The sequence below is a fragment of the Styela clava genome, chromosome 10 (genome assembly GCF_964204865.1).
Source record: "Styela clava chromosome 10, kaStyClav1.hap1.2, whole genome shotgun sequence".
Lineage (NCBI taxonomy): Eukaryota > Metazoa > Chordata > Ascidiacea > Stolidobranchia > Styelidae > Styela > Styela clava.
In genome coordinates this window covers 13,090,305-13,116,889 of record NC_135259.1, presented here as the reverse complement: position 1 = coordinate 13,116,889, position 26,585 = coordinate 13,090,305, and the positions used below count along the sequence as shown (strand labels likewise).

Here is a 26,585-nt window from a genome sequence, read left to right as displayed (position 1 = left end):
TACTAATATTTGAAATTGAAATTCGAACATATAGTACCTTGACAGCAAATGTGTAAGTCAGTGGGTTTGCTAGGGAGCTTTTGATTTTGATATTTTTAGTTCCTTTTCAGTTGCTATTTGCGAATGCAATGCTTATAAATACCATATTTGTACTTTTTATAGAAGGCGCTAAATAACTATATATAATGAATTGGGTTAAAGTACAAGACGGACAAGATCAGTCTGAAAATCCGGACGAAACAATTTCTACTACGTATGTTTACACCACAGCTGATTATAATACTGCGGAAAATATAACATCAGGAGATGGTATTGGAGAAGAAGTTGAAAGCGGTTCAACTTATGAAACAACAATTTTACCAGTTACGACTGAACGCTTCGTTCCAAACAGTCAAGAATGGTTGTTTGGCGGTGTTGGTTTTCTCACTGGAGTGATATTCACATCATCGGTAATTTTTGCCGTGTTTTGCTTGCTTCGTCGACACTTGAGCATGATCAAACGTAATAACGAACATAATATTGAGATTGGCAATACGCCAAACGTAGTTGTTCCTAAAATTGAAAATGAATCGTGCGAAATCGCCCTCAATCAGAACGAACCAGATATACAAAGACAAGAAGGTAAAACAACAGACGAAGAAAACGAAACACATACCAGACCTGATAGTAAAGATAATATGTATGAAGAAATCACCCCAACCTGTGACACAGCTTCGCAAAATGATAGTGGCATCGCGCGGGATGATAGAAAAGATATACACATTGTAAAAACCCCTCCATCGCCGTGTAGTTCAGAACAAACCCATTGTGATCACGGCGGATTCCATTCATCAATACTTCAAACTACTAACGATGACGTAAATCAACTTTCTTCTGCGCCAGTGATTTATACGACCATCAATTGCAATCATCGCATTCGTGGAATTACAACACTGGACGTTGATTCGACAAATTTTGATTTGGACCGAAAAGAATCATGTGCCTCAAGTATACTAGATTTAACAAACGAACTGGCACTTGATATAGCTCGTTCAGCGCTTTAATTTGTCAAAACGTTGAACTATAATCACGCAATTATCAATTATCACGCAATAAATAAAGAAAGCCGAATTTTAAAACTCATATTTATAAAAAAAAACGGTAGAATAATAGAATTGAAATGTTAAATTCAAGTATAGCTGAAGTACTCGGAAATGAAATTTCCAAAAACATAGATATTTGCATTGTGAAAATTAGATTTTTCCCCATCTTCGTTTTATATTTTGCTCATCTCAAAGATCTCACTTTAGAAATATATGTATATGTATATATTTGGGGGTGCTCCCGGAATACGTGCACCAAGATGGCGCACAACCTGAACAAAGTATGTGTACCGGGTCAGGGTTCAGGCTGTGCGTCATCTTGGTGCACTTACTTTCGGAGCACCTATTTGGGCACTGTGTATATTGAATTGCCTTTAAATTACGAGCTTGAGTCTTTAGACTGAGTTATCATTGAATTATCTGATTCATATTTAAATTTCCGAAACACAACTGAAAACTAACGAATGAGGTTCAAAACGCGAAAACGAGTAATGTTTACGACCACCCTTGCAAATAAGTCTGAGTGAGAAAAGTGTCTGAGCGGATGCGAAAAGGGAGCATTATTACGTCACTTTTTGCATCTTGCTGATTGGCCAATGTCACGAAGTAAACAAGGAAGTTGATGCTCGGGGAAAGGTCCATAGACTTTAGCAACGGATTCCAAAGACATTCTGATCCGAGCTACCCATAGACACACAAGGATATATTTATTGGGTGATATGGAAAGACGAGTGCTTGGGACGCAGTGAATCGGTGACGGTTCGGACACATTCCCGATTTTATTGATGCCTTATCAGTCAGCAACATTTGTACGTTTGTTGCTATGCTCGCCTTAATCATCAAATTATGTGTAAAAGCAACGACTAAAAAGATATGAATAATATTATGATTGTTGCGTGTATGTAGTTGCCAAGTTATTTGTCCATAACGAAGTCGAATATTTATTATCTGTGTTAGTTGAATATTTATCGAGATGAACTTGAAGGTAATAATAAAATGAGGCAAGAAATATTAATAAAAAAAAAGATAAGAGCGCAATACATTTCCATAACAAGAAAAATAAATATATTCCTTGAACCGTATTGATAGGTTTGGCCAATGAGCATATATACATGCTCATTGGTTTGGCATAGCTATTGAAAGCACATTTTAGGAAATGCTTGCAAAGATCCATCATCTAGCCATTTTTATAGAAGTATTTCAGGTTCCCGCCTTTGGCATACCCGATCACCCACGAATGACGAGGGAAATATAATTCGCTCTCGTCGTCATTTGCTAATCTTAAGGTTGGCTGTTTTTATCTGTGTATGCTACTGCTACTTTTTTGCTGTTTTCAATAAATATTCAATCCGGAATCTTGGGTCTTCTGATGTAACAACCACAGTAACCAACCCAACTGTGAAATTATGAGCATGGCGACGAAATTGGTCAATTACGGCAACTTTCAAGGTTCAGATGATAAAAGGAATTCCTGCCAAAAATAACTAATATACCGCATATATATATCAAGTCACAACTAACTACATCATTTGCAAAACCGGGCTCGTCCGGGAGTTGAACCCGGGACCTCTCGCACCCGAAGCGAGAATCATACCCCTAGACCAACGAGCCACGCGCCGAGTATGGCTTGAAATTACAGATATGAAACTCGACGTGGTTTAGTCCTGCTGACGCTCGATCAAATTCGTAATGTTCCTGTTACATGTTCATTTTATTATACGTGAATATATGTTGTTGAAGAATCGATAAAATTCTATCCTCCAACAAACAATTTATTAAGCTATCTTTTGTATTTTATATTAGTATTTTTCGAACAACTCCATAAATGATGACAATTCAACATAATAATGAAAGGGAACACTACTTTAGAAAAAGAGAGGGAAATTAAAATACGGTTCTTTTTTGTTTGGGTTGATATATCTTCGATGATATGTCGCTTCATAACTGGCTCGTTGGTCTAGGGGTATGATTCTCGCTTTGGGTGCGAGAGGTCCCGGGTTCAAATCCCGGACGAGCCCGCTTTTTCTTCTGGTTTTTTGTTCAAATATCATTTGTTCAATTATGTATTCCGCGTCACATTGCCAACAAGTTTTTTTCAGTCTACTTTTCACTTCAGCAAATACCAATACCTAGACATCTTTTTATTTCAGAAGGGGAGGTGTGTTTACAACCTTAGGGAGTGGAAAAGAAGTATGTTTATTTTGATTTTCTGTTACAACAAAACAATGACGCAATGCAGGGCAAGACGAACAAATATACGGAAAATCAGGAAAGTACGCAAAATCTAAAAAGAATTACCCCAAGCAGTAAACAACACATTGTAGGCTAGTGAATTTGGGAAAAATCGGGTGAAAATTCTTGGGTGTGGTCGGGGTGTTTAAACTTACAATTTATACTATGTATATATAAATTGTATAAAAGGAAATATTGAGTAGTGTAGACTGTAGAGTACAACGAACAAACAAACAAACAAGCCGGGCACAATATGTGATTATCATAGTGATTTCAACGCACGTTACTAATAGTATAACGGGCAATAAACGACCAGATACCTCGTATTTTATTATTCATGATAAAACTATTTGTAAATGTGTTGTGTATTTGGTTAATCATCTGCACCGGATTATAGGCAATTTTACAATTTTATTTACGTTAAGAGTTAGAGTATGGTGTCGTACATGAAAATACGTCTTACAACGGACTGAAAAATCACGCTTTGTTCATACTGTTGAAATTTCTAAACTTGAGTGGTTAGAAGGAGACTCAGGAGAGTATACAAAAATATACTGTATTGCTAAATTCACAAAGTTGTAGAAATCTTTTTGGATGTTGGTGATATAACAATTATTTATCATTTTTTGAATTTTCATATACAGTATATATGAACTTTCTATGAATTTCATCTTTTTAAATAGCTTGGCACATTCAAACACTTGATTAACACACACACGTGGGCGGTCGCCCGGTTATCAGTAGGCTATATGGCGGGTATTGGATTAGTCAGCCTGCCATTTGTTTTCAGATGCATGGTCTTGATGAGGGATGAAACCGTAACTGACCAGGGGTTAAGTGAATCACTCCACTGCGGCTTGAGAGTCCAGCTATCCTCTTGCGCATAAATATCCTCACATGGGATTCGAACTTGCGAACGTACGCGGGGTAATTAAAGGTGCGGTGATGAGCGTATTCCTAACGCTTAGCACGATGCGCCACGCTGTCGAGCCATCATATCATTGATTTCAAGCTTTATCGCCAATATTTATTCTTGCAACAGTGGACATACAACGCGCAGGACATTGTTTAAAAAAGGGGTTATCCGATAATCGTGAATGTTGTGCCGAACACAAGTTACACGTACATACATGAATAAATAAATAAATAAATACCCATATAAAGCAAAAAAGTTATTGTGATTTGTGAATTGGTTGGTGGAAGATGATAATTCTAATAACTTTATAATTTAGCTCAAGCTCTCAGTGGATATGGCAAGACGTCATTGATATTCACGAAAAAGCGACCAACGTACTAGAATCTTTATACGCGTTGATTGTTTCTCGGTGACATCTTTATCAAAACTTATACAGCTCAATTGAAATATGAAAAACTGCGCTTCAACTGAATTCTTTCCACACCCAAAAATAGCGAGTGTTTTTAAAACTGGACGGATTAATAGGTGAATGCAGTCAGTATGCTTCGCCGTGAATTACGGTATGCAACAGACGCGTAAAATACTCACTCGTTTACTGAGAGGTCTGGGTGATAGGCTCACAATCAAAGCCTATTTTAGTATTTTGTGATTGAATGATGTGACCACGTTAATGATTCAAACGAAGTTCAAGCTTTATTATAAAACAAAAAATAAGATATTTCGATAAGGAGAGAACGACTATACCCTGGCGACTATGGTGTATAGTTGCGAACTATCGGCTTATATATCTATTGGAAATACAAAAACGAATTTTCACATCAGAACGAACTTGGTTAACTTTCGTATCAATGACTTTTAGTCAAAATAAAAACGCACGGACCAAAGGTAGGATACAACTGCAAAATGGTCAACCATAGTTTCATATTTCCCGCCAATGCCATAGAACCACTATTTGGCCAGTCAAGAATAAACTACCAATAAAAACAGGTTGACTCAAGTTTCATTGATCAAGCAACATAAAAAGGCTTCGGCACAGTACATTCTGAGCTTTGAAGGATTAGGTCGAATGGCATGTGTTATGTTATGTAATTAGTGTAATAAGCTTAAATATGTAATCAATAATTGATTTGCTGTTTTAAAAATATGTGAACATGTGGCAAGAGCACTGTTGCTTTCAAACGAAGAGGCTTCATGAGCCATATAACTAAACGGTTGTCGATGAGTGCTCACTAGTTTCGTACTGAAGATCTTCGACAGGGCGTCATCGTAGTGCTTTAAACGAGATTTACGACATTTCAGCGTGAGATAAATTAAATTGAAATTGTTTCGTTATATTATTCATTATTGCTTGTACATGATTATTTCAAGCAGTAAGCTTTGAAAAGACCACTAAAATGCCCCGTTTTCAATGGTTTATTCGTGATTTTAGTACAAAATTTATATAAAGAAAGAAGTCATTTGAAGACAGCGTTAAATGCACAAGTGTCGAATCCACCTAGCTCTTTCTAAGGTATACATGTAAATCTCAATATTCGCTGATTATTTGTGGCCCGAAATCATATTTGGACCAACGATTTATTGTTAACCGTGGGTAGCGCCAAGAATCAAATTTAACAGTTTACAAGATAACGTGACACAATATGCATGGAGTGCATAATTGAGTCAAATCGCATAGTCTTTACTCTGGGAAACTATTCAAAGACAATGAATAAATTAAAGTATTTTAAATTTACTGACTGGTTTATTGTTTATTGCATTTTGTCATTCCTTTGTTGTTGAACTGATTTCTCATTGGCTATTGTGTTGCGTTGGGTTGTGAAGTTTTAACGATTTCTTATTAGCATTAAGAGTCAAGTGTAAATTGCCAATGACTTTGAGCGATAAATTTTACGACAGCACGTATACAGTACATGGTTTAAACATTGATTTAAAACGATTTAAAGCATTATATGCGCGAATGCTAGCTTAGAACGCAGTTTGGTTTATGTGCAGGCATGTGGCCATGAGAACCAAATAAAGTCAGGAGCAAATCAATTTTGAAGTACATCATATTTTTGCTATTTTTGTTGAGTGAAAGGGAGGGGTATGAATGGATGAAAATTTCAATTAATATTACGAATTGAGGTAGATTGTTACGAAAACCCCAAGGTGAACCACTGTATTCCTACGCACCAAGTTAGACTTTATGAAGTCCTGGAAAATGGCGAAAATATATTGTTAAGGCCAACATTTTGCCAAATGATATGTGAAAGAGGCAAAAACTTTGCGCGTATTTTTAACCCATAAAGCATACAGATGCACTTAACCCTGATATCATGATTAGCTACTTTCAACGCATTACATTAAAACTAAATATCTTTTTCTTAAATAAATTTCGAATTCTACTGCATGAGAACGTGTAATTGCTCCCATGCAAAACCGGCAATATTACAGTCAAATCAATCTGTTGTGCTTGGTCATATGGAATAAAGAAAACGTTATTTTACGCATGTCATTGATCCGGAACCAGCCTCATGATAGTGCTAAGATTGACATAAACAAACGAACGTGCACAGATATACGGCTGCGGCAATTCCGGCCGGCATCTCACGGCGTTCGCGAATAGGCCGAATATGTACGTATTGTGAAGCGCGCTGTTGTAAGTTATAGACTTAACATTAGACTTGTTTGCGTGGAAACAATAACCGTATTCGCAAACGTTGTCTGAGGCAGCGCGATAGATATATTATGTGTACGCTATTACTGTTTGTTCAGAGCATATTATGCAATATAATTAGTGTTGACTTTGACAGCAACATGACATTCAAAAGCTGAACTTCCGAGTATATCGTCCGCTCTTCAAAATTTGTTTTCAGTTCGCTTAAATTGTGTCTATATGTATACCACATTGGCATTGTGGTATCTTAAATTTGTCAAAAATTGTTTGTCGGGAAGAATGGAATAGGTATGATGTTGGCAATGGGATAGAACGGTTTTTTTCATATTAACTCAAGTGGAATGAAAGGAGAATAGACGTCTTTATCATATGACATACGGCGATCTTTCATTTTCAAAACCTTGGCATTGACTTGCTAGCTCAAGTCTTGATTCTAGAGCAGTTATTATCTCATTGAAGCAGAGAAGTCTTGTTCAGCATAGCCTTAGAAATGAACTATATAATTATAAATCTTCTTCAAACTATAAAGGCAAAGCTTAATGAACTATTGAATCATTCATTGACTGGTGTCGGTCGCGAGTAAACAAAATCATAATCGTCAGCGAAAAAATGGATTTTCGTATGTCATTGTGTTCAAATAGATTTTATGGTGTCTTCACACTAGCGCTCCGAACGAGGCTTTGTACAATCGGTCAATAATACGCAAGAAGCAAGTGTTCTTGGAAAACCGGAATCTTACATATGTATACAAGATGCATTCATTCTGTTTCAATAATACCAGGCTGGAAAGCGAACATCAGGTTTACTATTCAGCTAGTTAGTCGAAGTTTATTGAGGCAAATATATTCGCGGGTTACGCATTACAAACACGTTTTTGGCTATTACCATATTCTGCTTATTCCTGAGTTTAATGGTACTTATATGTGTAGACACTATGAAACTACATTGATCATCTAATTTGTATAATGGATGGAAAATTGTCATTGGACCGTTTCGTCCATTGTAGCAATACAATCGTGTGTTGTTTACTTTTAAACTGTTTCGAATTGCTGTTCTCGTACACGTTGAAGCGAATAAAACAAGCACTTCAGAATAAATTGTGACTCGCTAAATGACACTTGAAGCGCACAATATGCACATGGTCGATTGAGAAGAAATACACGAGTTATAGTTACGCATGCCATCTATCGTTCGAAGGAAATAAGCTACCGATTATGTGAAAACTACCACTGAGCCATCTTTAGACGACATATAACAGAGATGATACTTTTAAAAAAATTAGTTAGTTTAAGCTTTCAAAGTAAATTTTTGAGCGAACGCATAAGAGTACAAAAAGTTTCTATGGATGATTGTTGTATACTGAGATCCATAAAACTGAACCGCTGGTTATTTGGAGCATATTCCAGAGAGAGCAAAGAGTCCTAAATTATAGGAACTTTTGGGTACAATCATACAAAAAAACACCATGAACGTGCCACAATCTATATATAAACTAGAATTATTTTACCAAGCCTATAGAACTTCTATTAATTAGAAATGTCTGCTGAAAGCACCATGTTAGAGAATAAAGGCACCAAGGACGTGGAAGATCAAAATAATAATAAGGATTCCGATTTATTCATACCAAATGAAGAAGAAAAGATGTCAGAAAGAAAGAACTCTATTTCATCGGATGGTGACACAATTACTAGTAATGAATCGACACTGTCTTTCAGCTTCGCGTCTTTCTTGCTTATCATCATTATTAACGCTGCAAATTTTGTTAATGTAAGTATGAGGTATTTTCTTTATATACTGACTTGAATTAAATATATCCTATATCGAATAATACATTTCCATAAGCCCGTTTGATAGAGAATACTACTACTTCATACTAGTTCAATAATTTTCTTGCAACAAAATTCGAATTCTGAATTAAATGTAAAAAAAGAAAAAACATTTTGCACTATAATTTTTCTGAATATTCAATTTATTATGAACAATTTCTCATTTGTGTGGACAGGGACTTTACATGGCTGTACCGGGGCCAACCCTACTGTTTTTGGCTGAAAGTGTATCAAGCGACGTGGGACAAGTTTCAACCATTTTGGCCGGGAGATCCGCTGGAAACTTACTTGGTGCTTTCGCTGCATCGTTAATTTCGAAAAACAGTGGCAGATACTTTAATGCTACAATGAAACTGGGTGAGTATGTTATTATGGGAGAATTTCATGTTCTATGTTTGTCTTAGATACTTGCCTCAACAGGGTTAATACATTTGGCTCATGCCCTAACGACCAAAGTCGCAACAAATACTGAAACTCGATAACGAATCAGACTCGAGTGTTTTGGTGGTTTATAAACTACAATTACGTACTTTAAAGCAGTTAATCGAAAAAGACGAACGAAATATTATTTAGAATTGATTTCGAAATTAATGCGAAAAATCGCCCCAACTTGCCTCTCCATTCAATAAAGCTCACAGTCAACATAACTCCATTGTGAGCTGGCTTAATGTCGAAATTGTAATTATTCATTTTCAGGTTTATCATTCATTGTTGCTGGAGCGCTGACATTGTCCATTCCCTTTGTGAGCGAATTATGGATATTAATCGCTGTTTTGAGTATAGGAGGATTTCTTTTTGGATTCAGCAATACAGGTATCAATTAAACTTATTTCTACCACCTCCTCTATCTCTCTCTCTCTCTTTCTTCCGGTATCCCTAACATTAGTCATCCAAACAGACAGAATGTAGTCTCTATGATGGGTGCGCTGTACTATAACTGTACTAAATATTTTGTTTTAGGATTTTTAGCGATTCAATTGGACATCTGGGGTGAAAAGAAGTCCAGACCTCTCATGCAACTTTATCAGGGGATTTTCAGCATGGGAGCAATGATGGCGCCGTTGATAGGTAAGATAAAATTGGTTTTCAAATGGAGATATCTGGTAGAAGTAATAACATAAGAATTCAAATCATCGATATACACGATTACGGAGTAGTATGGCTTACAGTAAAAAAAAAATGTTGATCTTCTGATTTATCAATGTCTCTTGTCGAATAAAATGCAAATGTTGGTTCACGGAAATCCTATTTTTCAGCAAGCCCTTTTTTGGGAATGGCTGCTGAGGGTTCCTATAAAAAGCCAAACACTCCATCGTGTTCCAAGGACAATGTCACCGACGCTTTATCAAATTTGACGATCAATGGTAAAAACGGAACTGTATACGAATCACAGACAGTCGTAAGTAAACTTATCTTATACGGTTTAAAGTATGCCACTCATCAAAATGCTGTAAACTGAGGGATTGTGGCAAGACTAACTACGTCAATATGTATGAAACTCATTTGGTCGAAGATTCCTATACCTATATACATGATATTTACTGAGCAAAATACGAAAGGTGGCGTTTCGCTGATTTAAGCTGTGCTTTCAAAACCATCTTTTTATTGTTTTATAACTGTTTAATTAATTTAATGTTGTAAATTTATTTTAGATTGATATTAATCCAGTCACATGGATCTACATCATCATTGGGGCTCTATCATTATTAATTGCAATTATTATGATTATCTTATCGCTTGGTGGCATCGAAGGTAACATAGAGTAGCATTAGTCAAGATTCTGCTTATTATGTTTTGGTAATTAAACAACTTTCTCTCTCTTGAAGCGTACGAAAAGCGTTGCACATCTGCTTACCATCTATTTCAATAATATATTCATAGTAAAGCTAATAACACCCTATGTGGAATATATCAATTATATATGCGCGTGAAAGCATTTAAAATGCAAATTTTCAAATGTCATAAATTACTCACACGTTTGTCTGGCGAGAATTTGTAATGATGTAGGTGAATTTTTGATCCTCTAGATGGTGCAAGAGTTGGTGAAAAAGTTTCGTCTGAATCAAGGCCAGAGGAACCTTTATCAAGAGTTGCAGTCGTCCTGTTGTGCGTTATTTGTTTTTACGCGTTCCAGGTAAATAAAATCTATGTTTTTCAACGAATCATAAACTAGTTGCCGAAGCTTTGGTTCCAGTAAATATCTCGCTAAGATAGAGCTCTTTTCTAAGCAAATGTTCGAACCATCTCATAAAATTGTTCTTGTACCAAATGTGTACCAGCTGAATATAATTCAATCTGGTCTGAGAAAAAAATGCGCATTTGTTTGGCTTCTTGAACGAGGTTTCAACGACATATGTATTTATGCTGTTAATTATTTGCTACATGATAAAAGATGCGTAATGCATCATTGGCACAGAATATTATTATTAGTTGATGTTCAGTACGAAAATACGTAATCGTTTACATTATTTCACAAACTAAATTTTCATTCAATATTTTGAAGTTAGAAAAAATATTTCTTGACCTTCCCTTGTGATGCAACGAAGCATTTTTTTTTTTTTTAAATTTCAATACTTCATACTGTTGATACTTTTGAGAAAGAATTAATTCCAATTTATCATATATATATAAACCGAGGGAAAATTTATTGAATTTCCACACAAATATTATTATTTATTACAGGTCGGATCAGTCAACGTATTTGCAAGTTACATATATTCAGTATCATACTGCTCAAAACTTCAATTTTCTGTAAGTTCGAAATTCCCTTTCTTTTATTTTAAGACCAAATAGTAGTTATAGTTATTTTGTCTACTTGCGGTGATAAACGTGCTATAAAAATATTCTTATTACTAAGACTTTCAAAACTGTTTGTTCCTTTATGAAAACACGTTCGACTATAAAGCCTTTCCACGAGAAAATGGATGGTTTAGATGTGATAATCATTAACATCCTGGTTAGCATTCATTATACAATACTTTTATCTTTTCAAGGTATCAACAGCGTCATCTCTCAATTCTTTGTACTGGGGCCTTTTTATTGTTGGAAGATTAATAGCGTTTGTTGCAGCGTCGAAACTACGGCCATCTACGTTAATTACTGGGTGTATTTTTACTTTATTGACATCAACGGTAATCCATTGCTTTTGTTGACTTCCAGTTTATATTTTGAACGCGCGCCTATGCTGTTGTACGTTATTGGTTTCCCTACATCAGATACGAAATTGGACTTTCAAATATATTTCATTTTAATACAATTTGTCTTAGATTAGATACGGTATGCTCTATTCTATACTTGTAACCAGTACATAAACTTATATGTGTATACATAAAATAAATGAATACGTCCTACAAATGTACTACACCACATCTTCCCACCAAAGTGTTCCATATGCTATATACCCCTACCCCTCGTTTCACACTTCTGTCCGTTTATAGAGCTAGAATAACAAAAATCGTGTAAACGAAAAAGTATAGACTAAACAAAAATTTTCCAAACCCATTTAGGCTATCATGTCAGCCCTAGGGGAGGAGCATGAGTTTGTTGCCTGGGCAACTACTGGAATGTGGGCACTTGCAATATCTCCACTGTTTGGATCAGGTGAGACAATTTCAGTCACTTTCAATGGGATTTGAAAACTTTGTACAAATTATTTAAAAGTTTCAGGAAGCACGTTTCCATCAAATATTTGAGTATTATATTTTTAAACTAAATTTTCATTAATTACATTGCTTATCACTGATATAAAATGATACTGGAATGCTAACTTTTATTATCATTTTTCGTTTACGAATAAAATTGGATTCATCAAATTTTAGGAGTGTCATGGGTTTCACAAATAACAAATGTATCTGGAAGATATGCTGTCATATTTGAAATCGGAGCAGCTATCGGAGCTGTAGGAGCGTTTCCAATTGCTGGAATACTTTTTGATATTAACCCTTACAGTGTGGTATGTATTTTATTCTTTGAAAGAAATGCTGTTGCGTATTTCAGATAATGGACGAGCTTGCTTCAGCCGACATTTTAATATTTTTTCCTCAAATAATCGAGTTTGGTGGGATTTTGAACAATTTTACTGAGACTTTTTCTCACTTTTCTCTCCGCAGCCCATGCCACTAACAATGAAACGTTAATATTCAAATTTTGTATTATAGAATATAAATAATATTGCAATAAATCATTTTCACATTGTAGATTTACTTCGTAAGCGGATTGATAGGTCTCCTTGGTATTTCGTATATTGGCATGCTGATAACTGGACGACAGCATCTCCAAAGAAGAAGTGCACGAGAGGCAGCTTATTCAGAAGCTATGTTGGAAAAACACGAATAAAAATGTCGAAAACAAAAAAAATGTTTATTATATTAATATTGCTATAAAATAAAATGCTGGAAAGTGTTGAAATGAGAGATTCAAAGAAGAGTTTAACATCTTTGTTCACTATAGTTTATGTTTGAGTTTAAACCTATTTTCTACCTCATATATTACTAGTGAAATTTGATCTATTTTGAACTCGATAATGCGGAGGCCCAGTTGATGGTTACTATGGCTACCAATAAAATTCAAACTATTCACTATAATGATGAGAATATTGTGACAATTTACGATTTTTTTTTGCTCACCAGGTGTTTTTATTTAAATCATGATGAACATACGTATTTTATATAATTTTTAAATTTGTGAAATTCTTGAATATCGGTTTTAAAATCACTTATTACATACCAATATTATCGATATCAGTAAATAGGTACATCTGTTTTGCAAATTAAATGCTTAAAGTATTTTTCCAAGATGTATTTTAATTTTAACTGTTTTTGAATGTATATTTTTATTATTTTCAAAATGAGATACTGGTAATATTTATTGCAATAAAAGGTTGTATCGTATATCTATCTCATCGTATTGTCCAAATTAGGAAAACATATTGAAAGAAAAAAAAAACCTTGCGTACGTCTTTAAATTGCCATCGCTATAATTGTTGGATATCAGCAACGTAGCTAGGCAATTTATACCAAAAATATATTCTCTGTTTTTCTTTGTAAATTTTTTAAAGATATTCTCTAATTTCGATTCAAACTCACTCGTTGACGACTAGACACGGGATATTAGATATGTTAGGGGCAAGGCTCAATATATAATATATACCTGGTTTGGAGCTTGAGCACTGAGTTTGAGATCTTACCATGGAATTAATCGCTTTTGCAAACGAGTGATCGAGAAAAGTACTATAATAGCTACCTTCAAATGTTTTGGTGCAACCAATTACGTCACGTAGCCTGAGGGCATTTTACGCTCACCTGAGCATAAGGTTTCATTCATTTATTGTGAGCGCGACAACAGTTTGAGTCTCGTATATTAGTATGGAGTTTTATTTTGATGTACTAGTTTTATTGTTTAGCCTATTTTCTGCGGTGAAAAGTAAGATCCCAACCGAACCTGTCGTCGAATTAAGATGGGATTTCAGTGACTGCGGACAATCAGGTCGTTTTGGTCCAACTCAGGTATGCAAATAAACCTTTGTTTTATGTTGTCAGGCAAATATATTTTCCTGTATTTAGGTTTTGAATTAATTTGTTATTCATTATGTGTATATAGGGAAAACAAATGGGATATCATTTCGCAACTTCGAAAATTATTATAATACTATAATATCAATTATTTTCTAGTCAAGCAAGCCTTTAATTTAGATTCAGTTTCCAATATTTAAAATTTGGTCGCATACAAAAGTACGAGTTTAAGTGTGTTCAACCTTATGCAAATAAATAAATATGAGATTCATAAATGATAACGTTTGTAGGTTCTGCAAGTCCCTAAACTAATCTATGATATGGTATCATAAAGGACAGAAATGATTTTGTAAATAACCACGTAATATTTCTCACAGGAAATGTGCGATGTCGTATACACGGACACAAATCTTGAAGGAGATATTCAGGTGGACAATGGCGTTCAAATCTGGACGGTTCCAGTGTCTGGATTGTACCTGGTTACAGGTAGACTCTAAAATTTAAAATGTTTTTTTTCCTAATGTGGGCTTTGACAACGTTTCATATACCATACCCATAACCATAATACAACCCTAGCATAGAGCCAGAAAAACTGGATAATTCTATTGTCTACTACCGATTTCTCCGCTATGAAACTGACTTTCAAAAATTAAACAATTAAATTTTTAGCAAGAGGACCATCAGGTGCATCAACTACAAGTAGAAATCCTGGAAAAGGAGCTGATATAACAGCTGAATTCCACATGACTGAAGGGCAGCGCATGAAGATAATTGTAGGTAATGTATTTTTCGTTCAATTTGTACTCTTTATTACAAAGGTTTTTCAATACCTTCACCCTAGTATAGAGCATGGATGCTACTATTTTTATCTTCTTTCCTGCAATGCAAACATGCTTCGTTTAATGGCTTAACTACTAGTCTAGTGGTATTGTGCCCTTAATGATATAATTGGCACCATATTATTTCAGGGAAACTACTCAACTATTAAATCATAATAGTTTTGCCATTATTCCGCTAATTTATTATCACAGTACAGTAACTACAAGGCAAGTTGACTTTCGAATTCACTTTTATCTGGATATCAATCTGGTTTGAGTGTCCTTAAAAGTTTAAAATTGATGAACTAAGAGTTCGTCTTCAACACGTACCATGTACTTATTTAGAAACAGTTACTTATATCTATAACATACAATTATATACTAAAACTTGAGTCAAGCTATATTTTTTATTAAAAGGAAATGAACTTGTTACCTGGAGAACTTTTATTTCTATTTTAGGCCAACAAAGTGACTCTGCTGATCTCGCGAATCCTCGGGGTCCTATTGGGGGATCGGGTGGTACGTTCATACAGCGAGAAAGCGATGAATATATTTTAATGGTCGCTGGAGGAGGAAGTAGCGGGTCCGGTACAAAATGGAACGATTGGAGCGTAAATGCAGATGCATCACTTACACTTGAAGGCAAAAATAGTTCGAGGCCGCAAGGTTTATATGGCCTGGGTGGTGTTGAAAAAGTAGGCGGTACAAGAGGTGCCCTTTTAGGACAAGAAGTTTCTTCGTCAGGTACCAACGCAAGTTTATTGGACACGAATTTTTACATATGGATCGTTTTGTTACTATGTTGTTGTTCTTGATTTTTGTATCGTTATGAAAAATTTCTTTCCCCATTAACTACTGGACTCATTGCTTAAAAATTGAAAATGTCCGTGGTTAAAGATAATATTTTTCGCTAGAAGATTATAACTTTTATTCATTTCAAGAATTTCGGTGACCTCTGTAGGATTCGTTTTTGTATGTAATGACGTAATCAAAATTGCGCATTGTGAGTGGTTCCGTGACTGCATTTCAGCTATACAGTTGTCGGTCTACCGGTGCTGTAAAAGATTTCATGCTACAAGTGTGGGCTTTCGTGTCCTTATATTTGAGCATAGATTTCCTATTTCATATATAAAGGAAATATTTATGAAAAAAAAATTTGAATACCGTGTATATATTTTGTTTCAACTTAGGTGGCGGTGCTGGATATACGGGTGATGGTGATCTCAGTTACGCCTCACCAGGTCAAGATGTAAGAATTCGAGCAGCAAAAGCATTTAAGACGACTGGCGTCACTCATAATGCCCCTGGTGTTGGTGGTCAGTTCATGTATACGGATAAATTCGGCAATCTCATCGAAAACAATGGTGGCTTTGGAGGTGGAGGTTCTGGTAGTAGAGATGGAGGATCAGGCGGAGGAGGGGGTTATTCTGGTGGCGGAGGTGGTTCTTTAAATGGATGGGGTGGAGGAGGCGGATCAATAAACAATGGTGGCCGTCAGAGGAATGCCGTGACAAATCGCGGAAAAGGGGCAGTGATTATCAGCTTCATAGGTACGACGTTATATTTGCTTGGGCTAATTTATTCATGTTGAGGTTGATATAACGAAATACTCAAAATTTTATTTTTTTTAACAGGTCATCAATGTTGCGGACCAGTCGTGGTTTATATTGCAATGACGTTTATTGCAGGGGTTCTTTTCACTTTGTTAATCGGATTTATAATTATGAGATTGGCGAAAGCAATTCGAGATTATGATGGTAATGGAGGAAAAATGTTGAACAAATTTTTAAAGCGACTAAAATCAGATAAACAAGAAGAAAGGCCATCCGAAAGTAGTTAAATTGGCATTCTAATTAATGAAAAATTTTAATATTATATTCACACTTTTGTTACTAATTTTCAATAAAATAAAGTATAAAAAACAACGAATGTTTCATCGAGTCCTGGGGCAAAGGTTTTTAAATTATAGAATAAATTCGGAATAATGCGTGATTTATTTATAATATATTTGATACTTCCGTAGTGTGTGTACCAGTGGAGGGTTAGGCCATAATTTTACTCCGATTCTCTTCATTTTGGTTCTATTACCAATAAGTGGACTGTCTGTGTTAGCCAAGTGAATATACCCCCTGTCCATAGGTTTTAGTCCCTTTATACAACTTGATGTAAAGTAGGCGAACAAAACATTACATACCAACAAAAATTCACAGCCAAACCAAAACCAGTTTTATCGCGGTCGAGGTTTGTTGATATCATTAGGTTTGTTTTTGTTCATATGTAGAAAAACGTTGACGATTTTAGAGTTTTTGAAATGACTTAAGTTCAATCCGATGCTCGCCCATGCATCGGATACAACAACCTCATGATATGTAAAGTATCTAATATCTTCGATACGCTGTGTAGCAGCTGGCAAACCCCAGCGTCTCCAACTAAACCTTCCTGGTTTAAATTAAGTGTCGTTGAATGAGTGATAGTCGAGAGGGCGAGGGCGAGATTTGGATTTAGCATGTCAATATTCTAAGTCAAGAAAGTTCATTTTAAGTTGTCTGTTATTCTCGAGTCCAGACCAGCCAGTCAGAGACCAAGAGCCGCATTTCGTACTTTCCAACCGCAAAGAGCCACATTATAAACAAGAACACACCTGAACATCATTTTTAAGTGTTTGCAACAGTGTAGCATAAGAATACAAATAATGATAATACTGAACTTAAACAACTTAGCTGATACCAGTTCGGCAAATGCAATAAACCCTATTTTAACACAGCCTTGTTAGAGTGATTCTATCTCGGAGTAACCTGTACGTTGGGAGGGACTGGTACGTCAACCAAAAACACTGCGGTACATTGTTCCCGAAATTTCTTCAATTGATTTTTAAAAATTGTAAATATTGTGTACAATCATTGTTATATTTTCATATATATAAGAGTTGTTATTTCTCCTACTATTTTGACCAATCATAGCAAATTCGATGTAAATTTGGTCTGCGACCTCACTTGCTTAAAGTGATCAAAATGGACGTTCCCCAAGCTTCTGCCCCCGGAAAATTCTTCCCATAACTTACCTCTCGGAAATTTTTGGTCATTTTAATAGTGGTTTTACGAGTTGGCCCCTTTAAACTGGAGTGTATGTTTTAAACCATTTTGATTCGAAACATTCAACAACCTATTTTTTAAAAATAACGGTAGATACCAACTAAATACCAATGTGGCACCAATTGTGGCAAACCTGGCGTAGCACACAAAATCAATAACTGGAACATACATTCAAACTATTCAACTATTATAATTTAAACAATAAACTTAAAAAATAATAAAAAGTAAAAAAGAATTCTAAAGAAAAAAGTCAATAAAAAACACTAAAATATAAAATTACACATAACACATAAAATTAAATAGTAAATCAAAATGAATACTTCAACTATTCGTAACCAACAGCTGTATATTTCAAGGCATTCTCTGGATATTGATATATATATGATGACAGTTACCAGAATTAACCGCAATCCTGAAACAACACAATTGAAGCTTTGAGAAAATTTCTATATATAATAATTATAACATTCTCCCGTATGTTTAATGGCTTCTGAAACAAAATTTTATAGCGAAGTATATGAAAGTTTGATCGCTTTCGACAGGCATCCACCTGGACCATACCCAATAATGTTAACAAATAATTACGGTATATATCTAGGATTTGATATAAAAAGCTTCCAACCTTGCCACATCCTGTCAAAGAGCAGTCACATATTGTTACATTACACTGAATGTAATATCCAATACCATCTGGAACGGAGTTGTACTTGAGTGACTGAAATGAAAATACGGAATTCGGAGATCTCCCATTGCTCGATATTTCCAAACCAGCAGGATTTTTATTCACGGGACATCTGGAAATAAAGGAGTCAAATGAGTATGCCACAATGCAATTTCTTATTCAGTCGAATTCTAAGTTAGATTTTCAGTTACAAGAACGCATATGCATTACACAAAATGAAATATAATATATACAACCTTTTTTGAACTGGATATGGCTACGTGTTGATTAGTCGAGGTTAAATAGTATCAAAGTATAATAGACAAAGCAATCGTTTCAAGCAAATATCCACCCCAGCACTGCACGTATCATTGGTCATTTTTAATATAAATATCAAATACTGAAAAATTGTTTGCCTCACCCGTCTTCTACGAGCATTAATTTCGTGTCTGTTCTATTTTGCCCATTAGAAACTGTATCACCCACGTTCATCCAGCATGTACGAACATAAGGACAAACTCCAGGTGTTGCTTGTGCGTTTTTACCTGGTCCCACATGAACAAACACTTTAGACCCCACTTTGGCTCCATCAGGTCCAAGTTCACGGGTCAATGCTTTATCCTAAAATATTGAAAAGTGATTACAGATTTGGTTACATTCGCAATTTGTCTTTCAATTAATTGTTTGCATTTCAGCTCCCAGATAATGATGCATCAAACAATTGGATATCATGATATTTTTGCATAGAAACAAACCTCGAAGAGTTGCATTCTAATGACACTATTATAAACTGTTGTTGCTTCTGTCGTAGTCACTCCTAACTCGGTGGTGCGTAACAGCGTTGTTGATACTGGTTGAGGTGATGTTTGTCTAACAGTGAATCCATGAGACAATGTCTGATCAAATGCCGTAGTCGACTGTTTCTGTGATGTCGTTAATGTTGTGATTGGTTGTGCGGTTGTCTGGTCGATTGAAGCCGACTCTGTTATGATTGGTTGATTAGTGGTGCTCTCAAATGAAGTTGTTAGTTCTGTGGTCGTTGGTTGATCAGTGGTGCGCCCGACTGTAATTGTAAAGTATATAGTTGGAGGTTCAGGGGTTGTGCTCTTCAGTGTGGTTTCTTTGTCTAATGTTGTAATCTGAGATGTTGTGATTTGCTCTTTTGTGGTATGTATAGATGTGATTGCTCCAGTGGTCGCCTCTTCCATGGTTGTTGCTAAAGTTGTTTCTGCCTGGATGGTTGGAGCAGCTTTCGTATGATAAATAGGGTTGCACATATCACCAGATTCGTACGGACCGCCATGGCATCCTGGCGGTGGTTGGTAAGCAATCAAATTTCTTGCTCGAAATCTTGGTACATCAAATGCTCTACCAATAATGCCTCCTTCATGACCATCCGGCCCCACAAGCTTTGGACGATCGTATACATCAGTTTTAATAACTCTGCCGTTTGTTTTGTCCTTGTGTTTTTCTTTGTCCTGATCTACAAATGCATACTTTCCTAGCTTAACATTTTCAATAATGTTTTCAATTCCACCATGTTCCTGAATGACATCAAAAAATTCGTCGGGATCCTGAAGTGGATTTTTTTGTCTCCATTTTTCATAGTTGAACTCATGGCCGTTGAGAAGTATAGTTTTAGACAGAATTTCACGAGACGTGAAAGCATCATCATTTTGAGTTAGGAATGTACCATTAGCATCATTTCTGTAAAAAAGATTATTCTATTCATTCATTTAGTCAAACTTGTACTTCTCCAATTTTTATAAACTCTTGTGTCAGGTTAAGGTAAAAAAAAATTTCAACTAATGGCGTGTCTATTATATATAATTGTAATATATGAAGTAATAAAATTTAAACAAACAATTATCAAAGTAAAGAACTGGTTAAGATATATTGGGAGCTGACTTCACAACAAGAAATCAAAATTGTGACAGGTTTATGAACACCATTATAACGGGATACTATATATAAAATATATTACTACAGGTGACAATTAATTTATTCATATTTCCGTTATAGAATTTACTGACAGTTGTCTCCAGTGTAATGGAAAAGAGACTGTAGATAAGTTTTGTGATACATATAGATCAGAGGCTAGTTTCAGAACCGATATCATGCACATTTGTCTATTAGGTATACGCCTAAAATTTAATTTACCTTGCAGATCGTCCTCGAGGTGACTGAAAAATTAAACTATGTATTTGGCTTGCACTAGCAGAGTAGATACACTTTACGTTTACGACGGGGACATCCATTTTTACTCCTCTTGGTAAAAAAGACCTGTGAAAAATTGCTTTACATTAACTAAATAAATAAATTTTTTTGAATAAAAAAATTTTTTTTTGCAAGTTTGCTTGTAAATTGCTTCCCACTTGATCAAAATTGAACACCTAAATTTCGCGTAAAATAAAATTATTCACAATTATTTGTAATTGCAATTCGCAATAACTGTACTGCAAAAGCCAGACATATGGAGAACGTTTAACTCGTATGATCTTCATGATTGTGTTTAAAATTGTTGTCTAGCATAAAAGTAGGATCGATTCACAAAAGGATATCGTGGAGATGAGAAATAAACTTTATTACATATCTATATTAAATTAGTTGCACTCTTGTTTCACAGCCTTTTAAATTTTTTAATTGATTGTTGTGATATAGCCTTATTTTGAGCACCTGGTTTTGAAGACAGTGTTTGTAAATGAGATCTCTTTCTTTTCTTCGTCAGTAAAGAGAACAGACGAGCATTTATTATCCATGATGTCGCTGGAGATTAAATAGTATAAGCCCTGTAAAAATTTAATATTATCCAAGTAGGAAATAACAAGTTTGATATTCATAAAAGTTCTAATACCAATTCAGATATAATTTGAACGATTATACGTTTTGAGTATTATCACTAAAATAAGAATTTTATATTGCGGAAGTTACCTCTTTTTTAAGAATAGCATCCGATTGACTGCTAATTCCTTTGTCCTTCGACGGATCGTCAACAACACGGGCTACACATTCATCTCTCAGTATCCTGGAGAACATAATTGTGATCAATTAGTGTAACTGAAGGCGTATGACTTGTCTATATTTACATACAAGTTGCGCCTGCTCCCAGTTTAAAATTAATCAAAATTAAATCGTGCAATTGTTTGCAATTTTGCGAAAAAATAAACAAATCACCCACATGTCGATGAGACCAATGTACACAAGTGTTTCTTTTGAATGGGTTTTGGATTCTGTTACGTAATGTTTTGGTAATCTAAGTTCCATACGATCTGGCAAGCATGTCAACATCGCTGATGCTGAAAAATATTTAAAAACAATTTCATCGGAAATTTTATAAATATTTAAACGCGGAATCCAATTTAAATAATAGATGGTTGCACTCGCATACATTTATAGATAAAAAAAAAAGGAGGAACACAGTTTTATTTAGTTGGATATTCTCACTCAAGTGATTATTATTAATTAATGCAACTAATGTTTTTAATGCAACTAATGTTAAAGATCAGAGTTTCAAATATTGTAGCAAACCAGAAAATCTAGTTTCAACAATATTTAGTAAAGGCGGCATTAGCTTATTGAAGGGGCAAGAGTAAATATGACAAATGTCAAGTTAAAGTAAGGTGTTCATTACTACACCTATACATTATTTTGATTTTTGCAGCAAAGTCAATAAACTAAACTCCACAGCAACTGATAAAAAAACATTCCAATAATGACACTGTTACTCACGTTTAGTACATTCTTTATCCAACCAATAAGGGCTTTGACTTATGCATTTGTACCCATTAGACATCTTTGAATTTTCAACGCAGTCACATCCGAACAGACATGGGTTATAAGGCCAACAAGGCCCATCTTTCCAACACACTTGAAAAGCCTCATTTAAAAAGGAAATTATTTCTATGAAGTGTTACAAAATCGACCCAAAGAAAAAAGTGAGCAGGAACAAATGGACATATATTTAGATAATTGGAGTTCCAGTAACAATCGGTGTATATATGTATGGTTTGAGAAAATACCATGTGAAATATGGGAATCATAGGAATTGCATAATATATTTTAGTATGCCTCAGAGAAAATACAAAAAATCATGTTTCTGCAAGCATGCATCAGTGCTATTTGCGACCTCTTCTACAGAAGGTAAACCTGTAGTACTCACATCTGCTAAATGCCCAGCAACAGCGTCGATTTGGTAGAGTTTTGGTAACATTAGGAACTGCTGTTTCGAGACTATTAGCGGAAGAACTGATTGACTTGGACGATCTTTCATCTCATATGCAGCAATATACGACAATACACCTTGCTTGCTTAATTGTACAAATACTGTGGCGAGTTTATTTATGTTCTAAAAATATTGAATCAATGTTCAAAGATGTAAGAATTCCAAAGAAACAATGAATAGGAACATCGTCACTTTGTATTTAATTACTAAGACTTCCAGAAATGTAAAATAGAGTTGGGCGTGTCAGTGTCGCCAGCATTATTTCATTCTTTCCCAACAAAAGTAGCAGCAATATATACTTGTTCGGTTGATTCCTGCATGGGTTGGGAGTAAGAAACAGAATTGTACGTCGCATGTTTGCACCATTAACAGCGTCAAACTCCTTAATAATTTTTGTATGAAACAATATCTAAGAAACCACGGGGGCTAAAGAATTGTACACTCTCAAATTTGACCTCGAAAGATCGAACCCAATCCCTTATTTTCTGGCATGATAAAACAGAATATTTGTAAAATTTTAGATTCAATATTTGGTAACAGTTTACACATATAATAAACTCGGACTCACCGGTTTTTCCCAATATGATGACACAATGGTTACAAGAATTATCTTGGTCTTCAAATTTCTCGGATTATCTCCAATTTTGTCGTTTCCAAGTATCTTCGGAATAATCATATGCGATACCAGTTCAAAGGCACCAAGAATATTTCCTCCCTGGTGAGTTTCTCCAGTTTCTAGAGGAATCATTTTGTCGATTTTGAGCAAAACTTCAGACTTTTTTTGTTTCCGGATTGTCGATCCTTGAGTTTGACTATTTTTTGGTTTGTCAAATATCACCTCTATTTTAGATTGTTTGCTATTGAATTGCGCAACAGTCACTCTTACGTTACCTGTTCACAATGAAAAATATAATTTACAAAAAGGCATGCCAATAAAAAGCGTAGATTGTGAAGTTGAAGTGAGCTTGAAAATTACATTCAAAATATATTCATAGTCAATCTGATAAAAAAGTACTTTCTTATTATGAGACTTTGATGGTTTTAACAAAATCTTTGGGGTAAGAAGAGTTCAAAAATTACCTCTGTCCATTGGAAGTCGGTGTATAACAGACAAAGCCGTGTCCTTGTGTCGTTTGAACGGCGTACGTCTGTCATTTGGATGAGGAGCGTGGTCAGCTGATTTCCGGCTTTCGATTAGAATTATGATATCCGTTACTTCGCTGCACAATATGGAACCACGAACTGCACTCAAAATATCTGAAATCGTTATTGGGGAACAATTTGATTGATTGTTGATGCCTAATAACCTTCACTGCGGTTCCAATGGCCCACACAAATCTATTGTGAACGTCGCAAAAATTAATGAAAAACCGAAATATAAGGAAAAAACAAAGCGAATGACGAAGGAAAACAACTTGGTATACTGCTGTCACTGAAGGATCGAAGAAAAATCAACGTCAAATGAACATAACTGTCAGTAGGTTTTTGTTCCTTTTCTGCCTCGTGAAAAGAGTTTGGTTTGAAGGTGCATTCCGAAACATATTCATGAAAATAAGCAGAAAATTATGCTGGAAATTGGAATATATACGAGAAACTTGAATCATTGATGATCAATATATTTCTAATTAACAACCAGGAACCTACGCTTACAGTCAAACGTACATAAGGAATCTCACCACAGTCGCCCGATCATATCAGCAGATGAATTGTCGTATGTCAGAGACGGATATGAACTTTGAAATTAATTGAAAAAGTCGACACTATTCCGCCCTAGCCTTCTAGCAAGCACGCACATGCCTTCCAAATATACAAATATAATATTCCACAAAAAATGCAACTGCAGGGGTTATCGAAAATACAAAAAAAATTGTATTTAATGACCAACATTGCCGCCGAATCAATGGAACAGCAACGGGAAAAAAGATGGGGCCCAAACACAGTAACGCATCCAAGGCAAAAATTTATATTACTGACTGCTTCCTGACTCGGACACCCTAAATATTATACCAATCCTTTCAAGCCCACTCAAAGTCAGACGGAGGTCTGTCCTTTAAAGCCATTCTTTTGAGGGTTCTGAAGAACTATCGACTGGAAATGTTGCCAAGGGAAAACATACTTTGCAATCAAGCAGAACCTATACAGTACAAATATTTTAGCCCCTTGTTTATAAGTATGTCATCGGAAACGATGGACGCTATATTTTGATATTTGTACTTTGACATTTCGAGATGAGTTGGGATTAAGTACTACTGTAGTGGTTTTCACCCCTTCTTGCATAACCCAACCCTAAAGAAGCATTCCAGAGGGTCGTGAACTCCTGTACAATAATTTAACGAGAATATCGGTCGGAAACCGAAGACTTATCGATCGAAATTAGGGGATCCCCCAAAACAGCTCTCTTACTCCATAGCTACACCGTGTGTCTCGTCACTAATTAATCAATAGCTCGCTAATTATACGACATAATTCATCCAAAATCTATAGGCTTCTGACCTGAGATATGATGAATGCACATGCAAAATTTGGAGCAGATTCAACCTCGCTTTCGTGAGATATCGCGTGTATCTAACAGACAGACAAAAAAAAGACAAATACCCATCAACATACTTACCGATCTTAAGATCGATAACTAACAATCTTAATTTTATAAGCGACATGGCAAATTTTGGCAAAATAAAATGAACTGTAATGTGTAGCAAGTTTAATAATAAGAAGAAACTTGATGGGTATTTTATTATATCCAAACGAAATATTTATTTGTAATAACACTCTCTGATTTAAAAGTGAAACGTACGGAAACCCATGACTGTATTGGGGAACCCTAAGGCGCTGCGAAACCACGTTTGAAAACCACTTTGCTCTTTAGGTAACATCAATGATCCACAAGATGATCCATTAAACACATATATGTAATATGTATAATATACGTATGTACATACCAATTGCTAGTCCAAAAGCAACAAGAAATATTAGCTTCATATTTTCTTTTCAGGAATATTCCGAGAATATATTCGAATATCTAAATAGAATTGAAACAAAAAGCATACGGATTCGTGACTGTAGCACATGCAACTCAAACAAGAGATTCCAATTGTCAACAACGAGGAGCTAAGCCGAGAAAATACCAAAACAAAAACAGCAATAATTACACCGAAGGTCTAATTTCCACTCAACTGTCTTGCATAAAACAACAAGTAATTAGGTTTTTGCCTCCCGAGTTGGACTCAGCGTAATATACACTTCTTATATATAGGCACACAGGTCTTATGTGCTTGGAGCCCAGAAAAGACACGATCCGGCCCTGTGATTAATCAAACTGCTGGACTTGAAAAATCAGGTTTTTCACATTGGCAAAATTATCTAATTAGCTTATTATTATGCAACCGGACAAAACTTCCAAAATTTCATTTCGAAAATATATTTGCATGAGAATATTTTCAACTAGCCGATACCCCCAACACTCTAAAACTTTTGGCAAAGAACAGAGTTGTTGAAAACTATATAACGAATCGCTAAACGCATGACAACATCTAGATAAGTATCTCGATACATTCATTTCACAAGTATACA

General features: G+C 35.3%; 3 protein-coding genes and 2 non-coding genes across 5 annotated transcripts; 3 read left to right on the top strand and 2 right to left on the bottom strand.

Annotated features, from left to right (window-relative positions):
* Nucleotides 1-2,621: 2,621 nt before the first annotated feature.
* Trnap-cgg (transfer RNA proline (anticodon CGG)) lies at nucleotides 2,622-2,693 on the bottom strand. The gene has a single exon. It is a non-coding gene; the product is annotated as a tRNA-Pro (tRNA).
* Nucleotides 2,694-3,028: 335 nt separating this feature from the next.
* Nucleotides 3,029-3,100, top strand: Trnap-ugg (transfer RNA proline (anticodon UGG)). Its single transcript has one exon. It is a non-coding gene; the product is annotated as a tRNA-Pro (tRNA).
* Nucleotides 3,101-7,618: 4,518 nt separating this feature from the next.
* Nucleotides 7,619-13,601, top strand: LOC120338312 (sodium-dependent glucose transporter 1A-like). The gene is made up of 12 exons (XM_039406294.2): nucleotides 7,619-8,653; nucleotides 8,889-9,069; nucleotides 9,409-9,525; nucleotides 9,673-9,780; nucleotides 9,969-10,111; nucleotides 10,365-10,464; nucleotides 10,740-10,846; nucleotides 11,395-11,463; nucleotides 11,706-11,843; nucleotides 12,219-12,312; nucleotides 12,531-12,664; nucleotides 12,910-13,601. The coding sequence occupies exons 1-12, from the start codon at nucleotides 8,423-8,425 to the stop codon at nucleotides 13,045-13,047; spliced, it is 1,560 nt and encodes a 519-aa protein (XP_039262228.2). The 5' UTR covers nucleotides 7,619-8,422; the 3' UTR covers nucleotides 13,048-13,601.
* A 444-nt stretch (nucleotides 13,602-14,045) lies between these two features.
* Nucleotides 14,046-16,974, top strand: LOC120337640 (uncharacterized). Its single transcript, XM_039405499.2, has 6 exons — nucleotides 14,046-14,216; nucleotides 14,600-14,708; nucleotides 14,892-14,999; nucleotides 15,500-15,784; nucleotides 16,231-16,590; nucleotides 16,675-16,974. The coding sequence occupies exons 1-6, from the start codon at nucleotides 14,076-14,078 to the stop codon at nucleotides 16,878-16,880; spliced, it is 1,209 nt and encodes a 402-aa protein (XP_039261433.2). The 5' UTR covers nucleotides 14,046-14,075; the 3' UTR covers nucleotides 16,881-16,974.
* A 1,328-nt stretch (nucleotides 16,975-18,302) lies between these two features.
* LOC120337925 (uncharacterized) lies at nucleotides 18,303-26,113 on the bottom strand. Its single transcript, XM_039405835.2, has 13 exons — nucleotides 25,955-26,113; nucleotides 24,096-24,272; nucleotides 23,584-23,906; nucleotides 22,953-23,138; nucleotides 22,523-22,670; nucleotides 21,972-22,089; nucleotides 21,725-21,818; nucleotides 21,470-21,582; nucleotides 20,954-21,076; nucleotides 19,549-20,500; nucleotides 19,215-19,414; nucleotides 18,755-18,926; nucleotides 18,303-18,544 (listed from the first exon to the last, which is right to left on the bottom strand). Exons 1-13 carry the CDS (start codon nucleotides 25,992-25,994, stop codon nucleotides 18,533-18,535), a joined length of 2,658 nt encoding a protein of 885 aa, XP_039261769.2. The 5' UTR covers nucleotides 25,995-26,113; the 3' UTR covers nucleotides 18,303-18,532.
* Between the last annotated feature and the right edge of the window lie 472 nt (nucleotides 26,114-26,585).